General features: G+C 42.8%; 1 protein-coding gene across 1 annotated transcript; it reads left to right on the top strand.

Moving 5' to 3' along the window:
• The first annotated feature begins 123 nt into the window (after nt 1-123).
• On the top strand, nt 124-15,881 carry LOC142925528 (dual specificity tyrosine-phosphorylation-regulated kinase 2-like). The gene is made up of 12 exons (XM_076068396.1): nt 124-585; nt 857-1,005; nt 2,054-2,190; nt 3,308-3,448; nt 4,765-4,900; nt 9,971-10,052; nt 11,009-11,175; nt 11,762-11,822; nt 11,940-12,057; nt 12,339-12,569; nt 13,293-13,522; nt 14,542-15,881. The coding sequence occupies exons 1-11, from the start codon at nt 567-569 to the stop codon at nt 13,477-13,479; spliced, it is 1,428 nt and encodes a 475-aa protein (XP_075924511.1). The 5' UTR covers nt 124-566; the 3' UTR covers nt 13,480-13,522; nt 14,542-15,881.
• The last annotated feature ends 4,724 nt before the right edge of the window (nt 15,882-20,605 follow it).

Below are 20,605 nucleotides of genomic sequence, written 5' to 3'. Positions count from 1 at the left end.
AAATTAGAAATCAATGGATAATGCAGTTGAAGATGTTTAATGGAATTGGGCACAAACCTGGGAATATGGGCACCGTTTAATATTCCCAAAGTGTCAGATTATTTGACATCATCGAGGTGCAATATACTATTATTCGTGAATCTCTATGTCTTGGATGCTGCTTGGTGTAGTGGTTTCCACACCAGAGGTCGCTGCTTTAATCTCCAAGCATGGCAGTTCAATGGGGCAAGTTTCTTAAATACCACCCAACAGTATACAGTAAATGGGTTCACCGCAGCTCGTCGATCATGCATAGTGAGGTAAAGCGTTGACCTTTTCCAATATATGAGGCCATCACGGCGGTGCAGGCTAAAAAATACTCTCTAGGGTAATCCTCTGAGAGCTTTGTGCGATTTAGGCCCTTCCACAAGCACTCTCTCAGTGGGTGTTTGTGTGTGTACCACTGTGTCTGTATACATGTCTATGTCTGTGTGCTTGCCCGCATGTTCACGCGTGCCTCTCTGTGCGCATCTCTGTGACAAAAACAGGCAACTCCATCGGATGAAGTCGTCTTCCCAGTGGCAGGCATGAGCTGCACACCACAAGGTTTTTACTCCACTTAATTCAGCATCATTCACCACATGAATTACTGCCACACTCCTCTATAACAAACACACATCATATCTATCTAGAAGACTGATCCATAAATGGCTTTACAAATCCGTTAAGAGCACACATACAAGAGGCCCAAATCGAGTCTCTTTGTTAAGTGTAACATGATGTGCTTCATTCATTTGTGATCGTAATTACGTTTGTTGCACACGTGTATATGTGCATGAATGACCATGTGTGTCTTTGGGCATGTGTGCGTGTGCAGAAGTCTTGGACAAATTCAAAGACAGAATGACAGAGCAGGAACGTCAAGAAATATTGTGTTTCAATGAAGTTTTTTATTTCAAGATTCGTTCGGAACGAAATGGCCCTTCCAATGATGGCTACGATGACATCGACGGCCACTACATTCCGGTAAGACTCTCCAATATGGGCCATGTTCATTGCAACTAAATCATGCATTCCACTATAAACCACAACATCCCTTACACGCACGTGTATACCTAATAAGTTGCTAATGATTTTCTGTGTGAAGAACACTGAAACGTTAAGCTACTCAACGTCCTAGTTTTGGACATTTTCAGAAAGGCTCTCCTGGTGCCACAAAGCAACTACAAAAAAAATGTGGATTTATCTCGATTAAAATCTTCTGGCCTAATGCTCAACCATTGATACGATCAAAAGGTGGGGCTACCTGAGTAGTGGGTGGGGTTGGCATAGCCTAGAATGGGCCTATGAGTATAGTATGCAGGGCATACAGAGTGAAGCCACTCACTGTGTGGGTGGAATGTGGGAATTGAATGAACATGGCTATGTAAAAGTGACACCTGTGATCTTGAGTTTTAAATCTAGATTTAACAGTGCATCGCTCCAGTGGCTGCCTAATATCGGAAGGAAGAGCATTCCAGACGGCCGCAGAAGTGCACTCAAAGCGTGCGATGTGGTGACTATCTTTGTCATCATAAATACAGTTAAAGGACATTCTATAACCCACACTTTTCATAGAATGATTTAGTGGTTTCCAGTGTGAGGCAAAGATGTATTTGGCAGAGACATCAGGGAAAGCTCAGACATGTTCATGAGTTTCGATTTAAAGCTTTCGTGACTGCAAGGATTCATCTTCTTTGGTTCTTTCGGTAAAGTCAAGTAGAATGAGAATAAAGTAATAAAATAATAAAATAACACGATAAAATTCTCACGACGTTTCGGCCACAACACAAGTGGCCTTCTTCAGGTGAAAGGAACAAACCTGTCGGGACGACAGAGCTTCAATGAACGTTGTTAAGATTCGTAGCGTCTTTTAAGCTGGTTTAGAGAAGTGAGGTGTCAAGGTGCTTCACTTCTCTAAACCAGTGACTAAGAAATGAGAACTTGAATGAGCCGTGTATTTAGACTGAGTAATGTTTGAGCACTTAGAGACGGCCCTGGTTGAGTACTGAACACTTGTGTAATCTTGTTCTAGATCACGGGTGAACACCTGGTGTACCGCTTCCAAGTACTGAATGTACTTGGGAAGGGGTCCTTTGGTCAGGTGCTCCGATGCCTGGACCACAAGACGAAAAGAGAAGTGGCCATCAAGCTGCTAGAGCACACTTCTAGGTAAGTTTGAACAAAGACATGAACCACATTAAAAATATATATCTGAATTTGTGAAGAGAGCCATAACTTTTAAAAAATCAATTTAAAAGTGTATTTTGTTTAACCTCGTGAGATCTGAAGAGACCAGGATAAGTCTCATTTGCAAGAGTGACCTGGAGCATTAGTCTGCCAGTAGGGGGACAATGATTGCACAATACAAATTGAGGAATTTGTGGTGTAGGTTTCCATATTGGCAAACATTGTACCCAGTTCCAAGCACATAGTGGCATACTCTTGCAAATTACGTCAGGTGATCTTTAGCATCCATCGAAGCAGACAGCATGCATTATTATGGTTATACACCCGCAGTATTAATCAGGGCGGCTGCTTGATTCGAACCTTGAACCTCTGCAACGAGTGGCGAACGTGCGACTGCCAGGTCATGTATCCATCTCCATCAGAAGCTGTTTCTGTATGAGTTTATAATTTCATAAATGTCTTCAAACACCATCAAAATGATGTTTGATTTGTCATGAAGAGGCAATATGTATTTTTTAAGGTTACTGCCACGTGAACGTGGAGTTCACACCACTGACCAACAACGGGGATGAGTGCTGCCCTTTTGCCCATTATATTATATTCTTCTATATTGCAACATGTTCAGGCACTAAATACCAATGCCAAGGAGGTCTGCTAGCCACGAGGGGTCTTCAGGAGAGATTTTTTTTCAACTTTTGCAATTGCGCATTAAAGGAGCACAGACCACAGTGCTTCACAACATCGTCCACAGTTTCGGTTGGAGGAGCAGGACACTTTATACCTTACTCGCTTAACATAGCTCAAAAACCACAGTGATCACAATCCAGTGGTGGAACATTTTCACCGCACTGAGATGGGATGTGGTAACCTCTTTCGGGTAACGACCATCGACAACTTCCCAACCGATTGGTGCAGCCTCCCCAGTTGGCCGCTGATCACGTCGACCGGGCAGGGACGACGTTGACGTTGACCGGGATGAAGCGCTCACAGCCATGACTCTGGAGCTCTGTTGACCGCGCCATCCCATGTGCGTGATAATGCATAAAAATATGCAAGGCTTAAGAGTGGGGTGAGACTCACCGATGCATTCCCTCCACAGAAACGACCTTCAGAAATGCAGAAGGGAGGCGCATATCATGAAAGCGTTGCAGTCCAAGGACAATGAAAATAACTACATTATTAGATTTATCGGGCATCTTATGTTCAGAAAGCATCCCGGCTTCGTTATGGAGCTCATGACGTAAGTAAAAAAATCACATCTGTGCGCCAACATCGTGTTTATCTCAAGCATTTTTTTAAAACGTGCAGGTAACATTTGATGAAATTCAGATTTAAAAAAATGTTGTTTGACCAGGTGAGAACTCAAGAGACCAGGATGAGTCTCATTTGCAACAGTGACCTGGGGCATTAGATTGCCAGTAGGGGGGCGATGATTCCTAAGTTGTACAACGGCAATAAATTAATTTTTCGGGTAATTTTCGAATTTTTAACATCGGCTGTGAGACAGACGCGGTGTGTGGTATTATTACAGCTGCATTAATCAGGGAGGCTGCTGGATTCGAACCATGAACCTCGACGAAAGGCGGGGATCATGCTGCCATTAGGCCATGTCACCACCCATCGGCTTGTACCAGCCCTTTCATGTTAAGGCTTTATTGGTAGTTTTTAAAATATGAAAGGGACACGGGTGTCTCCTTAACGTGGCACGTAACTGTTTATGATGCAACGATGCTCTCCCACCTTACTTAATACATATGAGCTGAGTGGTTACCACCATTTTACATTGTACAGCACATTAAAACATAGCACTTCATAATAATTACAAATACAGTAAACAATGTTTCTCGTTATCTGTAAATAACATTGTTAACTACCGCAACGTCCTGTCTCATCCATTACCTTTATCATGAAACCAGATGCAACAGCAAATTATCATAACGAGCCCTATGAGCCAGGCGATTTTGGTGCCCGCCTGTAATCCAGCACTGCTGAGGCGAGGGTTTGGTGGGTCACACATTTTGCGAAACTCCCTACCGTGGGCGTCGAGGTGCCCATACCCTGGCTTGTCGGTAGAGAGCAGTACAACAAAAGTGTAGACTACCTGTTACATCTGTACGGGATACAGTATTGCCCCCTCGCAAGTGTGGGTTTTTGTCTGGGTGCTCCGCTTTCTTCCAACATGTAAACGCTCATTTTTTTTTTTTAGAAAATACCTTTATATGTACAAGACCGCAGAGCTTAGGCATCTTTTGGCGCCTGCTCATGACTTTGGTTGACTTGCTGTTTGTGGTTCCTCGTACGTCTGAGTAATGTTCTCTTTATATTGCAGTGAAGTGATTACTGTGCATGTTATAAGTTGATGTTATTATATTTCTCAAACCCAATATGCAGGTCATGTTTCATCATCATTCACCTGGGAGAAATTTGAATTTGGTTTTACATGATAAAACTCCTAATCTATTGTAAAGCATGATTCCTCCAGTTCATGAAGCGATCCTAAGCATTGACCAAGATAGTCGAAGGTGGACTAACCATTGACGATATCTTGTCTTGCAGCATCGACCTCTTTGATCAATTCCATGGCAACTCCACGATCTTTGCACCGTCAACAATCAGGCTCTATGCAAGATCCATGTTGAGGGCCCTTGCAAAACTTAAGAAGGAGGCCATCATTTATGGCGACCTGAAGATGGTAAGTAAATACAATAGCATACTGCCGTCATTCATGGATATGTTTTGCCTTGAGGCAACTGTGGCAAAATCAGACCTATACTCTTTGGTTCTATTCGGTAAAGTCACGTGACTTTACCGAATAGAACCAAAGAGTATGGATCCTTGCAGTCACGAAAGCTTCAAATCTAAAATAAGACCTCTCTCGTAACTCAAAAAATTGAAAACCAAACACCCTGCACCTCATACCGAATTGCACAACAATAATGCTATTGTTTCGATAAATGTATAAAAAGTAATCGACACTTGTTTCAATCCAGGACATCGTCTAATCTCTTCTTGCTCTAGAGTACACTCTGCAGTTTATTTGAAGAGATTCTAATTTACATTGGCCACAATCACAACACTCAAAAGCGATAATTACAATTGGCAATGTTAGACAAGTTTCTGACACGAGGAAAAGGAGAGAAGCACCTGTAACTTATCCTAACGAGGGGGACAGGTCGGCTAAATAGACAGTGATTCAAGTGGTACAGTTTGTAGAACACGAGCAGATAATCCACGCTGTGTTCCGTCCTCCTGAGAAGTGAGCGACTCCACGTCACAAGACCACAGCTCAATCTCTCAGCATGGAGTCTTCCCAAATCTCAATTATGGTAGCAGCCACTTATCATGTCGAATAACATTTAACATTATATTCTTTAACATTTAACAAGAAGCATCTGCCCCAAAACATCTTTAATATTTAAAAAGAAGCATCTGCCCCAAAACATCTTTAATGCCTCCTAAACTTCCCACAGTCCCTGATAACACTGCATAAACGAAACAATGTGTACTTATATATCGATTTAAAGCTTTCGTGACTGCAATGATTCATCTTCTTTGATTCTTTCGGTAAAGTCACGTAGAATGAGAATAAAATAATAAATTGATAAAATAAAATAACACAATAATATTCTCACGACGTTTCGGCCACAACACAAGCGGCCTTCATCAGGTGAAGGGAGCGAGACTGTCTGGTAGGACAGCGCTGGAGTGAGAGAGCCACGTTCAGATCACGGCTTTTAAGCTGTGTGAGAGGAACAAAGAGCCTTGACGAAGGAATTAGCATAAAATTTAGCATTGAAAAGGCTGAATGATTAGCTTGTGACTGGTCACAGAAATAGCTATGTTAAAAGTTAAAGCCTACACATCCGCAGAGGCACCCATTGTTAAAAGGAATTAGCATAGAATTTAGCATTGAAATAGCTAAATTAAGGCATTCGCTTGTAACTGCTACAGAAATAGTTACGTTGAAGTCAGAGCATACACATTCACCGAGGCACTTAGTACAAATCAAAACAGGAGAATTTAGCATTGAAATAACTAGGCAAATTTAGCATTGAAATAACTGGGTGATTTGCTAGTGACTGGTCACAGAAATGACTACAAATCTGAGCTATTCACAGTACTATATAGTGAACCAATAAAAACTAAAATATAAATTACCTTCATGTTATCAATAAACTCTATATTCTCCAATCAGCTAAGCTACCAACCATAAGTCGTTATATATCACAATGCTATATGGCGAAAAAATGGGTGGATTCTTACCCTCAAATTTCCGTACCACGGATAGCTACGGGCCCCGTTCAGACGGACGAGTTCGTCCATGGTCGGAACAGAGGAGGGGGAGAGAGACAGCTGCGAAGCCCTAGTATACTCCATGTTGTAAACCATACCATTAACCGTGGTGTGAGAGGTATTAAGAGGCAATGCTGGCGAAAGAGCTGCGGTCTGAAGGTCATCGTAAAATTACAATTAATTAAGAACAGAAATGATTTAACACATCTTTCCAGTGGTTACTGAGCCTGAATCCATCTTCTCGGTTGAAATTGTCTCTGTGCTTGTATATGTGAATGGCCTCATGAACGAATCTCTCATGGTAGCCAGTTGGTTTGCAAAGAACCTCCGTCTTGGAGAAGTCAATGTCATGTGAGCCCACTGAATTGTAACAGTGATCTGCCACGGCAGAGGAGTTCGTCTTAACTCCTCTGCCGTGGCAGATCACTGTTAACTCCTCTGCCGTGGCAGATCACTGTTACAATTCAGTGGGTTCACATGACATTGACTTCTCCAAGACGGAGGTTCTTTGCAAACCAACTGGCTACCATGAGAGATTCGTTCATGAGGCCATTCACATATACAAGCACAGAGACAATTTCAACCGAGAAGATGGATTCAGGCTCAGTAACCACTGGAAAGATGTGTTAAATCATTTCTGTTCTTAATTAATTGTAATTTTACGATGACCTTCAGACCGCAGCTCTTTCGCCAGCATTGCCTCTTAATACCTCTCACACCACGGTTAATGGTATGGTTTACAACATGGAGTATACTAGGGCTTCGCAGCTGTCTCTCTCCCCCTCCTCTGTTCCGACCATGGACGAACTCGTCCGTCTGAACGGGGCCCGTAGCTATCCGTGGTACGGAAATTTGAGGGTAAGAATCCACCCATTTTTTCGCCATATAGCATTGTGATATATAACGACTTATGGTTGGTAGCTTAGCTGATTGGAGAATATAGAGTTTATTGATAACATGAAGGTAATTTATATTTTAGTTTTTATTGGTTCACTATATAGTACTGTGAATAGCTCAGATTTGTAGTCATTTCTGTGACCAGTCACTAGCAAATCACCCAGTTATTTCAATGCTAAATTTGCCTAGTTATTTCAATGCTAAATTCTCCTGTTTTGATTTGTACTAAGTGCCTCGGTGAATGTGTATGCTCTGACTTCAACGTAACTATTTCTGTAGCAGTTACAAGCGAATGCCTTAATTTAGCTATTTCAATGCTAAATTCTATGCTAATTCCTTTTAACAATGGGTGCCTCTGCGGATGTGTAGGCTTTAACTTTTAACATAGCTATTTCTGTGACCAGTCACAAGCTAATCATTCAGCCTTTTCAATGCTAAATTTTATGCTAATTCCTTCGTCAAGGCTCTTTGTTCCTCTCACACAGCTTAAAAGCCGTGATCTGAACGTGGCTCTCTCACTCCAGCGCTGTCCTACCAGACAGTCTCGCTCCCTTCACCTGATGAAGGCCGCTTGTGTTGTGGCCGAAACGTCGTGAGAATATTATTGTGTTATTTTATTTTATCAATTTATTATTTTATTCTCATTCTACGTGACTTTACCGAAAGAACCAAAGAAGGTGTACTTATATAGTTATTAATAATAAATACATATTTAATATGGAATTATATTGACATGCAAATTAGGCAAATCAAATTTTACTGACAATAAATATATAAAAACAACTATTAATCAGGAATATAACCTCTGCAGTAACGCCGATTCTGTTTACCAAATTAAGTCAATATTAAATGGCTGCTACAACGTGGCCATTTTGTGCATTCGCAATGAACCGCACAATGTAACACAATAACACCAATTCTAGATTTGAAGCTTTCGTGACTGCAAGGATCCATACTCTTTGGTTCTATTCGGTAAAGTCACGTAAAAGTATAAAACAACAAAAAATAATAAAAAAATAAAAAATTAACGACGTTTCGGCCACAACACAAGTGGCCTTCATCAGGTGAAGGGACTAACGTTGTCCTCGACACAGTCTGGTCCCTTCACCTGATGAAGGCCACTTGTGTTGTGGCCGAAACGTCGTGATTTTTTTATTTTTTGTTGTTTTATACTTTTACGTGACTTTACCGAATAGAACCAACGAGTACAATAACACCAAAATGTGATCAACTTTCACAAAAAAGCTACTTCTATTTTCATCACCAAAATGCTCTAATCATCTTTCAACTCCGTTATACCTTCTTTGGTTCTTTCGGTAAAGTCACGTAGAATGAGAATAAAATAATAAATTGATAAAATAAAATAACACAATAAAATTCTCACGACGTTTCGGCCACAACACAAGTGACCTTCATCAGGTGAAGGGATGAGACTGTCTGGAGGACAGCGCTGGAGCGAACACAGCCAAGCTCAGACCGCGACCTTAAAGCTGTGTGAGAAGAAACAGAGCGCCTTGACAAAGGAATTAGCATAGAATTTAGCATTGCAATAGCTGAGTGATTAGCTTGTGACTGGTCACAGAAATGGCTATGTTAAAGTCAAAGCCTACACATCCACAGAGGTACCTAGTACAAATGAAACAGGAGAATTTAGCATTGAAATAACTGAGGGATTAGCTTGTGACTGGTCATAGAAGGCGCTCTGTTTCTTCTCACACAGCTTAAAGGTCGCGGTCTGAGCTTGGCTGTGTTCGCTCCAGCGCTGTCCTCCAGACAGTCTCGTCCCTTCACCTGATGAAGGCCGCTTGTGTTGTGGCCGAAACGTCGTGAGAATTTTATTGTGTTATTTTATTTTATCAATTTATTATTTTATTCTCATTCTACGTGACTTTACCGAAAGAACCAAAGAAGATGAATCCTTGCAGTCACGAAAACTTTAAATCCGTTATATCTATTGATTCGAGTTGAATTGATCAAAATAAACAAGTTAATAAAATGACTAACCACGAGGCCGTCGCCATCTTATTATTATTAGATTTCCCGCGCAAAAACTGAAAATTAACAAAAACAACTGGAAAAAATAATTGAACATCTTCACACCTGCAATAGTGACGAGGCACACCCTCCACCTCACAACACCGCTGCTAAATATCTCTGTTAATAGGGATTGAGCACCAGTGTTATTAATTTTCTAGACCCAAGTATTTTAAATATAGAAATCAACTTTGATATCATAATCTTAATTGTGAATATCTTCATTACCACCAATAAATCAAACGTCAATTAACATTACCGAGTTCCTGTCATTCGATTAACAGTAAAGTAATATGATTGTAACAGTTACATATTATTGGAGCTAATGTACACTCTACAGTGCACGTGGGGCTCGGGGTCTTATCCCTAGTCATCATTGCCTTCTCATATAATGACGAAAATGTACCCGTCTCTCCGTAGCAATTAGCAGAGTGCACAATTATACGTGTTGATTAATCAGAGGTGAGTTCACGCCGGCCATCCATGCCATGAGCACTTTTGAACATTAACCACTTTTATCCCCTGTTATTTTTCCTAGGAAAACACCATGGTCAAAGACCACGCAACCGGCAACATCAGGATCATTGATTTTGGCGCGAGCATCAAAATGACGAAACCAAGTGAGTAGTTTTGCTTGTGTTTTTTCGTGTGAGGGTGTGTGTGTCTGTGCGTCTTTGTGAATCTTTGTGAATATACGAGTGGGGAGCGCTAGTGCAGCAGTTAGCGCGGTGCAGCGGTTAGCGCTACGCTGCGCTACGCACCCGGCCGCCCCGAGTTCGATTCCCGCTCACGGCCGACACCAGTGACGATTATCTGAACCGGTCCTGGGACTCCCCGAGGTCGACTCAGCCCCAAATGAGCGCCTCGTGCGGTGTGTAAACATCGCCACTAGGGAGACAAAAGCAGCCGGGCGTGCTGCTGGCCCCCCACCACCTCGTGTGCCGTGCCGGCCTTCATAGGTGCTCGCTAACAGCACTTGCCCCAACAGTCTGTTAAGGCTATACGGGGGATCTTTGTCTTATATGTGTGTTGACACAGAGGGGGCATAGTTGGTGCATATGCCAGTCATCTCAGTTCGACAACCCATGGCACCTAGATATCTTTCGTGATATGTCAGTGAGACTTTGACATTTCACGTGGCCTCAAAGTGCACCTGGCCTGGCACAGGTCCCGTGGTGACGTCACTGCTACCTAGTGGCGAATGGCGCCTGTTATTCTTATGTGTGTGCGTTTGGAAACGTGGCATGGTGAGCAGCTTTACAATGCACTACATTCTCAGTGACTCAGTTATTATTCTCAGCCATAGAGACCCTATCAGGTCATACAGGCATTAATAGGTGTTTGCAAACAACGTTTTTACCAATGTCAAAACGTCTCTTGGAGTGCCGCTCACACTTTTCCAGTTCTGAGCCAGTTTTAGAAAGATCCACATTCATCTGCTGGATAGAATGACCAATTTTACCATCCTACAAAATGTAAATGTTTTAATCTGTGTGCACTCAAAAATCTAAGTGGACAAATAACGTGCATGACCTTCTCGCTCAATCGGTGCTGTCCATGTGTGTGTGGTGCGCAGTTTTCGGATCTTTCGGAACGTGGAAATACATGGCTCCAGAGATGTTCCTGGGCCTCCAACTCACCTGCGCAGTGGACATGTGGTCCCTGGGCTGCGTAATTGCTGAGCTCTCTTCTGGCTACCCTCTCTTACGGACCACTGGAGATTATCTTGCCCAAATGATCACGGTACCTGAAATATGCTAAAATATAATCTCATTATTTATGAATTTGAATTGCAACCAACAGCAGAGCCCATGGCTTAGATTTAGCTGAGCCGGCTCACAATGCTAATGCCGAGTGATGGTCCATTAGTCGCTAACAACCATAGAGGAGACTGCCGTGGATTGCAATCTGTGGAGCAATTATACTTTTGGCCTCATTCCATGGGAACAAATGTTGCTCTGCTGCCAGTATGTACATAGAGAATAGTCATATCTTTAATGTGATCAGACAATAGTTGGGCACGTATGATGTGATTTGGCCTTGTTGATAATCATCACTCAGAGCGACAGACTATTACCCTTTCCATTCTTCGGGTTCATTGTTCATCCCTGAGGTTCATGAAGTAACTTTAATGGGCAATATTTGTTCATTAAGTACCCAATAATTAAAATATATGGTAATGTTGTAAAAGCATGTGCAGTCCTTGTGAATAAACGTTTCAGTTTTAGAGACATTTACATTTGAGGAAGTCTACTGTATGTATGTTTACGATACACACAGTCCAATGACCTAACCCATGTATATTAATTTCACTGTGACCTGTGCACAGATTTTTGGTCTCCCACCAAGGTCCATGATTGATGCTGCGACCGAAATGTACATTGACACCGGTAAGTGGAGGGGAGGTTGCTACTTCTGTTGTCACAATTATCCAGGCAAGCATTGCCGTAATGTACTTTGTTCGTAATCCTCGGAAACCCGTTTCACTCATTTTCTCTCCAACACAGACAAGACAGGGTGCCACAGGGTGAACGGCAGGAAGGTCGTTCCAAGCACCACCTCTCTTAAGGAAAAGCTTCGGACTACGAACAGAGAGTTAATCGATTTTGTTCAAGGATGCCTTGAGTAAGATATACCTGTACTGTCTACATATGATCTTAATTCATCATTATTTTCGTGTTCACCATCAGCACTCTCGTAAACAGAGTGCACATTACTAGGAGTGATGTTTTACTGACAGGGAGTGGCTTTGTGTCATAACAGGGCAATATTTCATGCCTTGTGCCTTCTTGTATTCGTTTGCATAATGAAGGTAAATAATTGCATGTGCCACACCTCCACCCCATTATTAGAAGAAATGTAGACGGTAAGTGGACCCTGACGATTCACCGTTCATATCTTGGCAGGTGGGATCCCGCTCGCCGGCTCACGCCTGAGGAAGCTTTGAACCACAGGTGGCTTCAGGACGACACCAAGGACAAAAGCCATGCTAGTCACAATGAACCGGATGCTGTGGACGCATCGATTAAAATGGACGAGATCGTGGAAGTGGATCGTGTGAGCCAATGCGAGCAGAGCTGGACGAATGATTCTGGGTCAGATCTCGAGGAAGATTTTGTGTCAGCCAAGAGCCAATCGTGAGTCTCCACGTGCACGTTGCATCTTGAAGAATATTTGTGTTGGTTAGGTTCTTATGAAGTGACTTTGATGTTTCTCCCTGCTCAATGCTTTCTCTCTGCATGCAGCTCTCTTTGAGACGTTGCTCTTTCTCCTCTGCAGTCTGGAACTGTCCTTCCCCAGCCATCTTCATTGTCGACTTCATGCTCTTGTTCAACTCTAGGCTCCAGATCTTCCTCTTCTCCTCTGCCTATAACTCTAGAAAAGAATCAGAATATTTATTTATACTGGAGGAATTTGATGAGCTATGAAGCTCTTTTTCACGGATGTCCAGTATGATGTCCAGCAGTACTGGACATCATTCTAACATTGGTTTTCATTTATAGATTGGCCCCTGCCATGGGAATGTGGAATTCCCACCACTCTGCTTGCTCGTTTGAGTGTGAAAATGCTTTGGCTTTTCTTATCTTCAGAAGGGTTTGGGTAGTGATAGGTGTAGGGGCAGTGATCTACTTGACATCTGTAAAAAAAAGAGCTTTAAAGGTCATAATATTCCTACAGTCTAAATAAATATTCTGATTCTGAACATATTCTGATAGGGGTAGACCTGGTTGTGGCTGGGGGGCAGGGCCAGGGAGTAGCAGTAGGATAGATAATGGAATTGTATTGCAGTAGGAAAGTTTCAGCACAAATAAAGAAAGGCAGACAGAGGCATAACAGTGGCCCTTGCAACTCTCTTTCAGCTCGAACGCCAGTTTCTACACTGCCCTGGAATACCAACGCAGCCATCAAGCGATAAGTGAAGCTGTCGCCAACACCGGAGCGAAGGCATCGAGGGGGCCTGGGCGGAGATTTGCCCGTGTGCGGCAGCGACTCCGGACATTTCTTAGATTTGTCCGGAAGCATTGCTGCTGCAATGCGGAAGAATAAAGGCCCCATCGTTGGCGCACCCCACCACTCCAGTACAGTGGAGGTAAGGGTTTGGTGGGTCGCTCCCTTTCCGTGGGCACCCGTATCCTGGCTTGCCAGGAGAAGGCAGCACAACAAAAATGTGGACTCCACCTGTTCCGTCTGGATGGGATTGAGTGGTTTTCGCCTCGCATGCGTGGGGTTTTTTTTTTCCGGATCCCCAGTTTCCTTCGACATTTTAAAGCCACTCATTATTTGGCCGATAACACGTTGACGTATAGAGGACCTCAGAGCTTGGACAATTGTGGTTCTGTGGTTTCTCGCGTTGTAAGAGTGAGTGAGCACTGTGCACGTTAAAAGGTAAAAAAGTATTATATCTCGGCTTTCACGACCAATCTTAGATTCATTATTCGTTACTTTGGGTCAGATCGTCGAGGTATCTGACAATTTTCAGCTTTTCCCTCTACTGACAGCCAATCAAACGATGTTGTCACGTGGGCAAAAATTCCAATTTATTTGGATTTCAGGAAACCGGAATGTTGAAAAACAAGCATTAAATAATGTTACGTAAGAGATTACATTCAAAAATAAGTGTTAACAATAACTCAGCTCTTATTTTGAGATCTTTAACAGAAGCTCAGCTCTCGCATAATGCATGCAAATCTTTCAGCTAAAGTACAATCAACAAGATAAATGTTCAATTTAAGAAAAGACCAAAGATCTGTATTGGAAAAGAAAAGGATTATTTTGTCTAAGAGTTCTGTTTTGGTGTAAGCTATTTATTTCATAATAATCAGAATCTTTCATTAACATAGCTTAAAAATACATGATCATCCCGAGGAAATGTATGTGAACATTACGTCACCGCAAAATATCTTTCCCACCAATTTTACATGGAGAAGATAAATCCAAATTTGTATTGCACTGCATCCAGCTGGCTGCTTCTCTCGTTGGTGTTCCACTCCCTTGTCGCACGATGTCATGCAGCATCTTGAGACACGACTGGAGACCTGCTGCTGTGTGTCTTGAGTGCTCTGTCCCTTGATGACCCCAATGCTTCCCCTGGGTTTGTGCCCGGAACAGGTGACGTCACCGGGGGATGTCGACACCTGGAATGGAAGAGGCAGAGACCCCAGACCCCAAGACATCCTGCAACCCCCCACCACCCCACCTGCACACACCCCACACACACACCCCACCCACCCACACACCCCATCCACCCACACACACCTCACACAGACATACCCCACACACACACACCCCACCCACCACCCACCCACAACACACACCACACACACACCTCACACAGACATGCCCCACCCACCCACACACACCCCATTCACCCACACACACACCACCCACACCCACCACCCACCTACACACATCACGCACCCACCACCTATGCACACACACACCACCCAACCATCACCCACCAATAACACACCACACACACAAACACCCCCCCCCTCCTTTCTCTTGACTTACTGTTAATGAAATAGCTAAGGATGTTTTTAACTCGTATATAATAATAACTGTAAATATATATTAGTTTAGTTTTACCGTGTATTGAATTTAGAGGAAGGCCGTCTCACCGTGAAAGTATTAATGCAGAAGATTTAAATGTGCAATACGTTTTACTTTCATGCAAGTTTGTTTTTAACTCGTATATAATAATAACTGTAAATATATATTAGTTTAGTTTAATCGTGTATTGAATTTAGAGGAAGGCCGTCTCACCGTGAACGTGTTAATGCAGAAGATTTAAATGTGCAATACGTTTTACTTTCATGCAAGTTTGTATTTAACTCGTATATAATAATAACTGTAAATATATATTAGTTTAGTTTTACCGTGTATTGAATTTAGAGGAAGGCCGTCTCACCGTGAAAGTATTAATGCAGAAGATTTAAATGTGCAATACGTTTTGCTTTCATGCAAGTTTGTTTTTAACTCGTATATAATAACTGTAAATATATTAGTTTAGTTTAATCGTGTATTGAATTTAGAGGAAGGCCGTCTCACCGTGAACGTATTAATGCAGACGATTTAAATGTGCAATACGTTTTACTTTCATGCAAGTTTGTTTTTAACTCGTATATATTAATAACTGTAAATATATATTAGTTTAGTTTAATCGTGTATTGAATTTAGAGGAAGGCCGTCTCACCGTGAAAGTATTAATGCAGAAGATTTAAATGTGCAATACGTTTTACTTTCATGCAAGTTTGTTTTTAACTCGTATATAATAATAACTGTAAACATATATTAGTTTAGTTTAATCGTGTATTGAATTTAGAGGAAGGCCGTCTCACCGTGAAAGTATTAATGCAGACGATTTAAATGTGCAATACGTTTTACTTTCATGCAAGTTTGCAAACAAGCCTCGTGTTCAGTATTTTGTAAATACAAATTTTTCATTTGTAGCAATGTTTCTTGGCATTTATGGTTTTGTTGGAACGTTTATTAATATTGTTTTACTTGTTTGCACCACACACACACACACACCCCACGCATACACACACTATTCACACACCGTGCACACCCCACGCACACACACAAACCATGCTTGCACCCCACGCACACATGCACCCCACACATATACACACACCACACACACCCCCCACACACACACCCCATGCTCACACCCCACACACACACCCCATGCACAAACTACACACACACCCCACGCACACCTACACCCCACACACACACCATATGCACACACCACACATACAGCCCACACATACACACACACCATGCATTCACCCCATGCACGCACCCCGACTAGCGCTTAGGTCAACTAGAACACACAAACCGAACCTCTCCACCTGGGTTTTCATCCCGGCAAACCGAGCGAGTGACCTGGCCATGGGTTTCCCATGTGAGAGAGAATTGGCAAAGTTCGGTGTGAGATGGTGACTCCCGGACCCTGTGGTAAAACATGGGTGAGTTTGACGCGAGACCACCTCCGGGAGAATCCGGGTAGAATATGATGGTGCACCCAGATACACGAGCACTCAAGGGGGGTAAGTTGGAAAGGGCAGGGAGTGTTGGAATGCAATAATACTGTTTTCCTGAGACAGATAGTGCGAGTGGAAGAATGACGAGTGTGGCCTTGGGTGCATCATCAACACATCGCGCATCTAAAATTATCCCTGATTATGACAATAAAACAGCTGTAAGTTGAGATGGAGAACACCAACGCAAAGGTGATGAACGGGCAGGGAACCCGGGGCTGTGCGAGGGGACAGCCCCATCCAGCCCTTACCCCCCCCAACTCCCTCCGCACTAAATCCTGAGCGCTGCACTGCCGCACCGGCGTCATCCATGACTCCACCACGCGACGACCAACACCATCCACTCCTTCACCACCACCACCACCGAAGCTTAGTTGGTCACTGACACGCTTCGCACCCCACAAAAACGGTTTACACCTTAAATTTTGATTTAAAGCTTTCGTGACTGCAGTGATTCATATTCTTGGTTCTTTCGGTAAAGTCACGTTGAAGGGAAACAATAAAATAATAAAATATGTATAAAACAATAAAATTCTCACGACGTTTCGACTGCAACACAAGCAGTCATCATCAGGTGTGAAAAACAACGGCAAGAACATTTGAAAGAAGTGGCGGTTTGTATTTATTTATTTTTAAACGTTAGCACCACGGATAGCGATTTGACAGTTTGTTTAGATGGACGAGTCCATCTATGTTCGGAAAAGAGGAGGGGGAAGACGAAAAATTTACGTAGGCTGCGAGTGTGGAGTGTGTGTGTAAGTGGAGCGGTGGTGTAGCGGTGAGCGCGCTGCGCTATGAACTCGGCGTCCCGAGTTCGATTCCCACGTACGGCCAACACCAGTGACGATCATATCTGAACCGGGTCCTGGGCCTCCCCTAGGCCGGCTCGGCCTAGGGGAGGGCCGACCTTTATAGGTGCTAACAGCACTCGCCCCCAACAGTCTGTTAAGGCTACACAGGGGATCTTTGTTGTTCGAGGTAGTTGAATACATATTGTGCTTTCGATGGCTCGTTGTGCGAGTTGCCATTGTTGGTCATTGTAGCTTGTTTGATGTCACTCGCAATCGCACATGTTGCCATGTAGTAACTGTCCATAAATCGCTTGGTTATACAGATCGGGCCACCCTATATCTATAGTAAATTAATTTAATGTTTCGGTTTTGGGTCCCGGCACCGGATGGAATCCTCTGCACGTCCGATTAGCACGGTTGGCTCCGTATGATGCAAAAGAAGTTAAACGTACATACAATTGCGATGAATTTGAGAGTGTTGGTGACCAACCATGAAAACAAGGTTGAACATCGAGTACTAAAACACTGCTTTATGTACGTCCATGAAACCCTACGTGTTTATGTCCCCCCCTGCTCTTGTGTGCATATTATACTGTGTATATATTTATTAATTCTTGCATACTCTATTGCGTACATATACATTTGTTTTTGTATATTGATTTGCGTTTGTATAGGTATGTGTATGCATGTACTGTACACAGTAAAACCTTGGATTGCGAGCATAATTCGTTCCGGAAACGTGTTTTGTAATCCAAAGCACTCGTATATCAAAGCACTCGTACATCAGTTGTGATCACGTGACGCTCGGCAGTACAAAGCGTATACGTACTACTCGTATTGCAAGACCTCGCTCGTTTATCAAATTAATATTTATTTTAAAAATGTGCTCGTCTTGCAAAACACTCACAGACCAAGTTACTCGCAATCCAAGGTTTTACTGTATTTTTGTAATTACTCGCGTGACGTTTGCGCGCGTGCATTTATTGTGTACTACATTATATTTACTAATTTGTGCGTTGTATGTGTTTTGTGTGTGTGTCTTCAGCCCTGAGCTGTCCACTGCTGCAACGAAGGCCTTCCCAAGTTGCTGTAATCTTTCGGTAAAGTCACGTAGGTATAAAACGAATTAAATCACGACGTTTCGGGCGCAACGCAAGCGGTCCGTCATCGTGTTGGGACAACCACAGCAAGAAACAAATTGCTGAAGCGGAACTCTCTGCAACTCCGATTCGCCCACTTCAGCAGTTTGTTTCTTCCTGTTGGTTGTCCCACCTGATGACGGGCCGCTTGTGCTGCGCCCTAAACGTCGTGATTTAATCTATTTTATTTTCAACCCACGTGACTTTACCCAAAGAACCAAAGACTATGGATCCCCTGCAGTCACGAAAACTTCAAATCTAGATTGCTGTAATCTCTCCGGGTTCTGCAAATGCAGCGACCGATCGACTGAGCGCCTGCGAACGGGGCTGATTTCATCGCCCTGTCTCCGTTCCGTACAGACTCTCCCCGGTGCTTTCTCTGCCCTCACTGCCATCCTCTCATTATTCTTGCCTATGTATGCCCGAATATCGAGCAAAGTGTCTCCTCTCCAAGGGAAATTGCCTGGTCAAAAAGCCCGCTGACCTGAACAGTTTATGTGATGTTTCCTTAACCCTGCCCGTGCTTTCTGGGAGAAAAACTAAATTTTTCTCGAGACAAACGCTTTTGGGAAAGTGTGAGAGAGTCCACGTATGTGCACGGTTTTTCGTCCTTGTTTTTGCAGCATTTAATAATTTCATTTCTTCTCTCGTCAATTTTTGTTCTAAGTTTAAGAATAGTTTCTCTATGTAACCTGTCTTTTCCATTTAGGATGTGTGAATGTGAGGAATTCTGACTTCTGCATTCAAAGATTTTCATTACTTTGGCACCATTATTTCTCCCGAAATGGTATTTTTTACATGCCTTAAATGTTGATTTTGTAGCTGAATTTCTGAATCACGGGTTGCATTAATTATGTGGTGCAAGGAGACTCAGATTATTCATTTACAACTTGCACATTGTTATATCTGAAGGGAAAACAGGGACGGCATTTTTATTTCAATTAAAAAAATATACTTACATTTTCTGCATCTTAATTTCTATCTTTTATGTTTACTATTGCATTGGCAGTGATGTGCAAATAACAAAAGCTCAACACGAATCGTCATTAACACTGCCCTAAAAAAAATGTCTGTTTTGGGCAATGTCCATCCCATCTTTATCTCGGCGATGTAAAAGGGCCATTCCCCCCAAAAGTGTCAACCATGATGATCACAGCATCGTTCTCATCTTGAGCTGATTTTGGATTCAACGTTTCTCACTTCCATCGATCAATTTCCAGGTTCTGCCGAGCCGGTTTCCAAATTCTCGACCAGTGAATTCGCCAAGTTGTTTTAAACCAAAGGAACACATTTAAGCATCATTCTGCATTTACCAGCATAAAAAAAAATCACGTATATATGTAAAAGCATCATCTTGTTATTTATGCCGAAGGTGTTCAAACCCACCCCTAATTGGGTCTGCGAGAAAACCTGACGTTGTTTCCTGGGAAATGCAACTTCTGCATTTCCCCCCATAGGCTCAGGCCCGTGACACTACATAGTCCGTTGGGAATCCCAGCGGTGGTAAGCATTGTACATAGTTTGTGATCGTTGTCCGTTTGTGTGTTGTCAGCATGCCCCCCCCCCCTCCTAACAGTGGTCTCATGTCACTAGCATCTAATCTTCTGCTGCTGCAACAGCAAAACTGTACATGTGTTTAAAAAAATATTGTTCAATAGGACTGACTTTTGTCATCTGTGGCAGCAGTATGTATTTTTTTTGGTCTGAAGTACATTTGATGAATTAATGTTTTTTCGAATAATAATTTTGAGCTAAGTAAATGCACTGCAAATTTGTCATAAGTAACAAGAACTTTTCTTGGTGGGTTACAGGCAGTGGCACACAATGGAGACCCATATTTTTGTTTAACTGGCGTGAATTAATCGCACTGGTTGTGCTGAAAATTCATAATTTGCAGCTTCCCTAATGCGCATCCTCTGTTGAGGTTTCACTTTCCAAACCGTTCAAGGTTTTGCAAAACGGCTCTATTCGGCTGGTGGTCCCAATGGTGGGATGTGCTTAGAAAATTCTATGGACACCTCTGTTACAATGGACAGAATTCATTACTGTTTTTTTCTGCTAGAATTAGTTGGTACAACGATTTACCCGTGGTGCTTCCACCTGCACCCATGCTCGTTTGCCCTTTCCCCCCACCCCTCGCCGAATTAAACGTTCTCTTGTTGTCTTCTTTCACAGAAGCCAACTTTCAGTTACCAACCAG

Source organism: Petromyzon marinus, chromosome 1 (assembly GCF_048934315.1).
Source record: "Petromyzon marinus isolate PM22_M1 ecotype Great Lakes invasive population chromosome 1, UKy_Petmar_22M1.pri1.0, whole genome shotgun sequence".
NCBI classification, from domain to species: domain Eukaryota; kingdom Metazoa; phylum Chordata; class Hyperoartia; order Petromyzontiformes; family Petromyzontidae; genus Petromyzon; species Petromyzon marinus.
The sequence above is the reverse complement of the archived record's forward strand: the minus strand, read 5'-3'. Positions and strand labels throughout refer to the sequence as shown.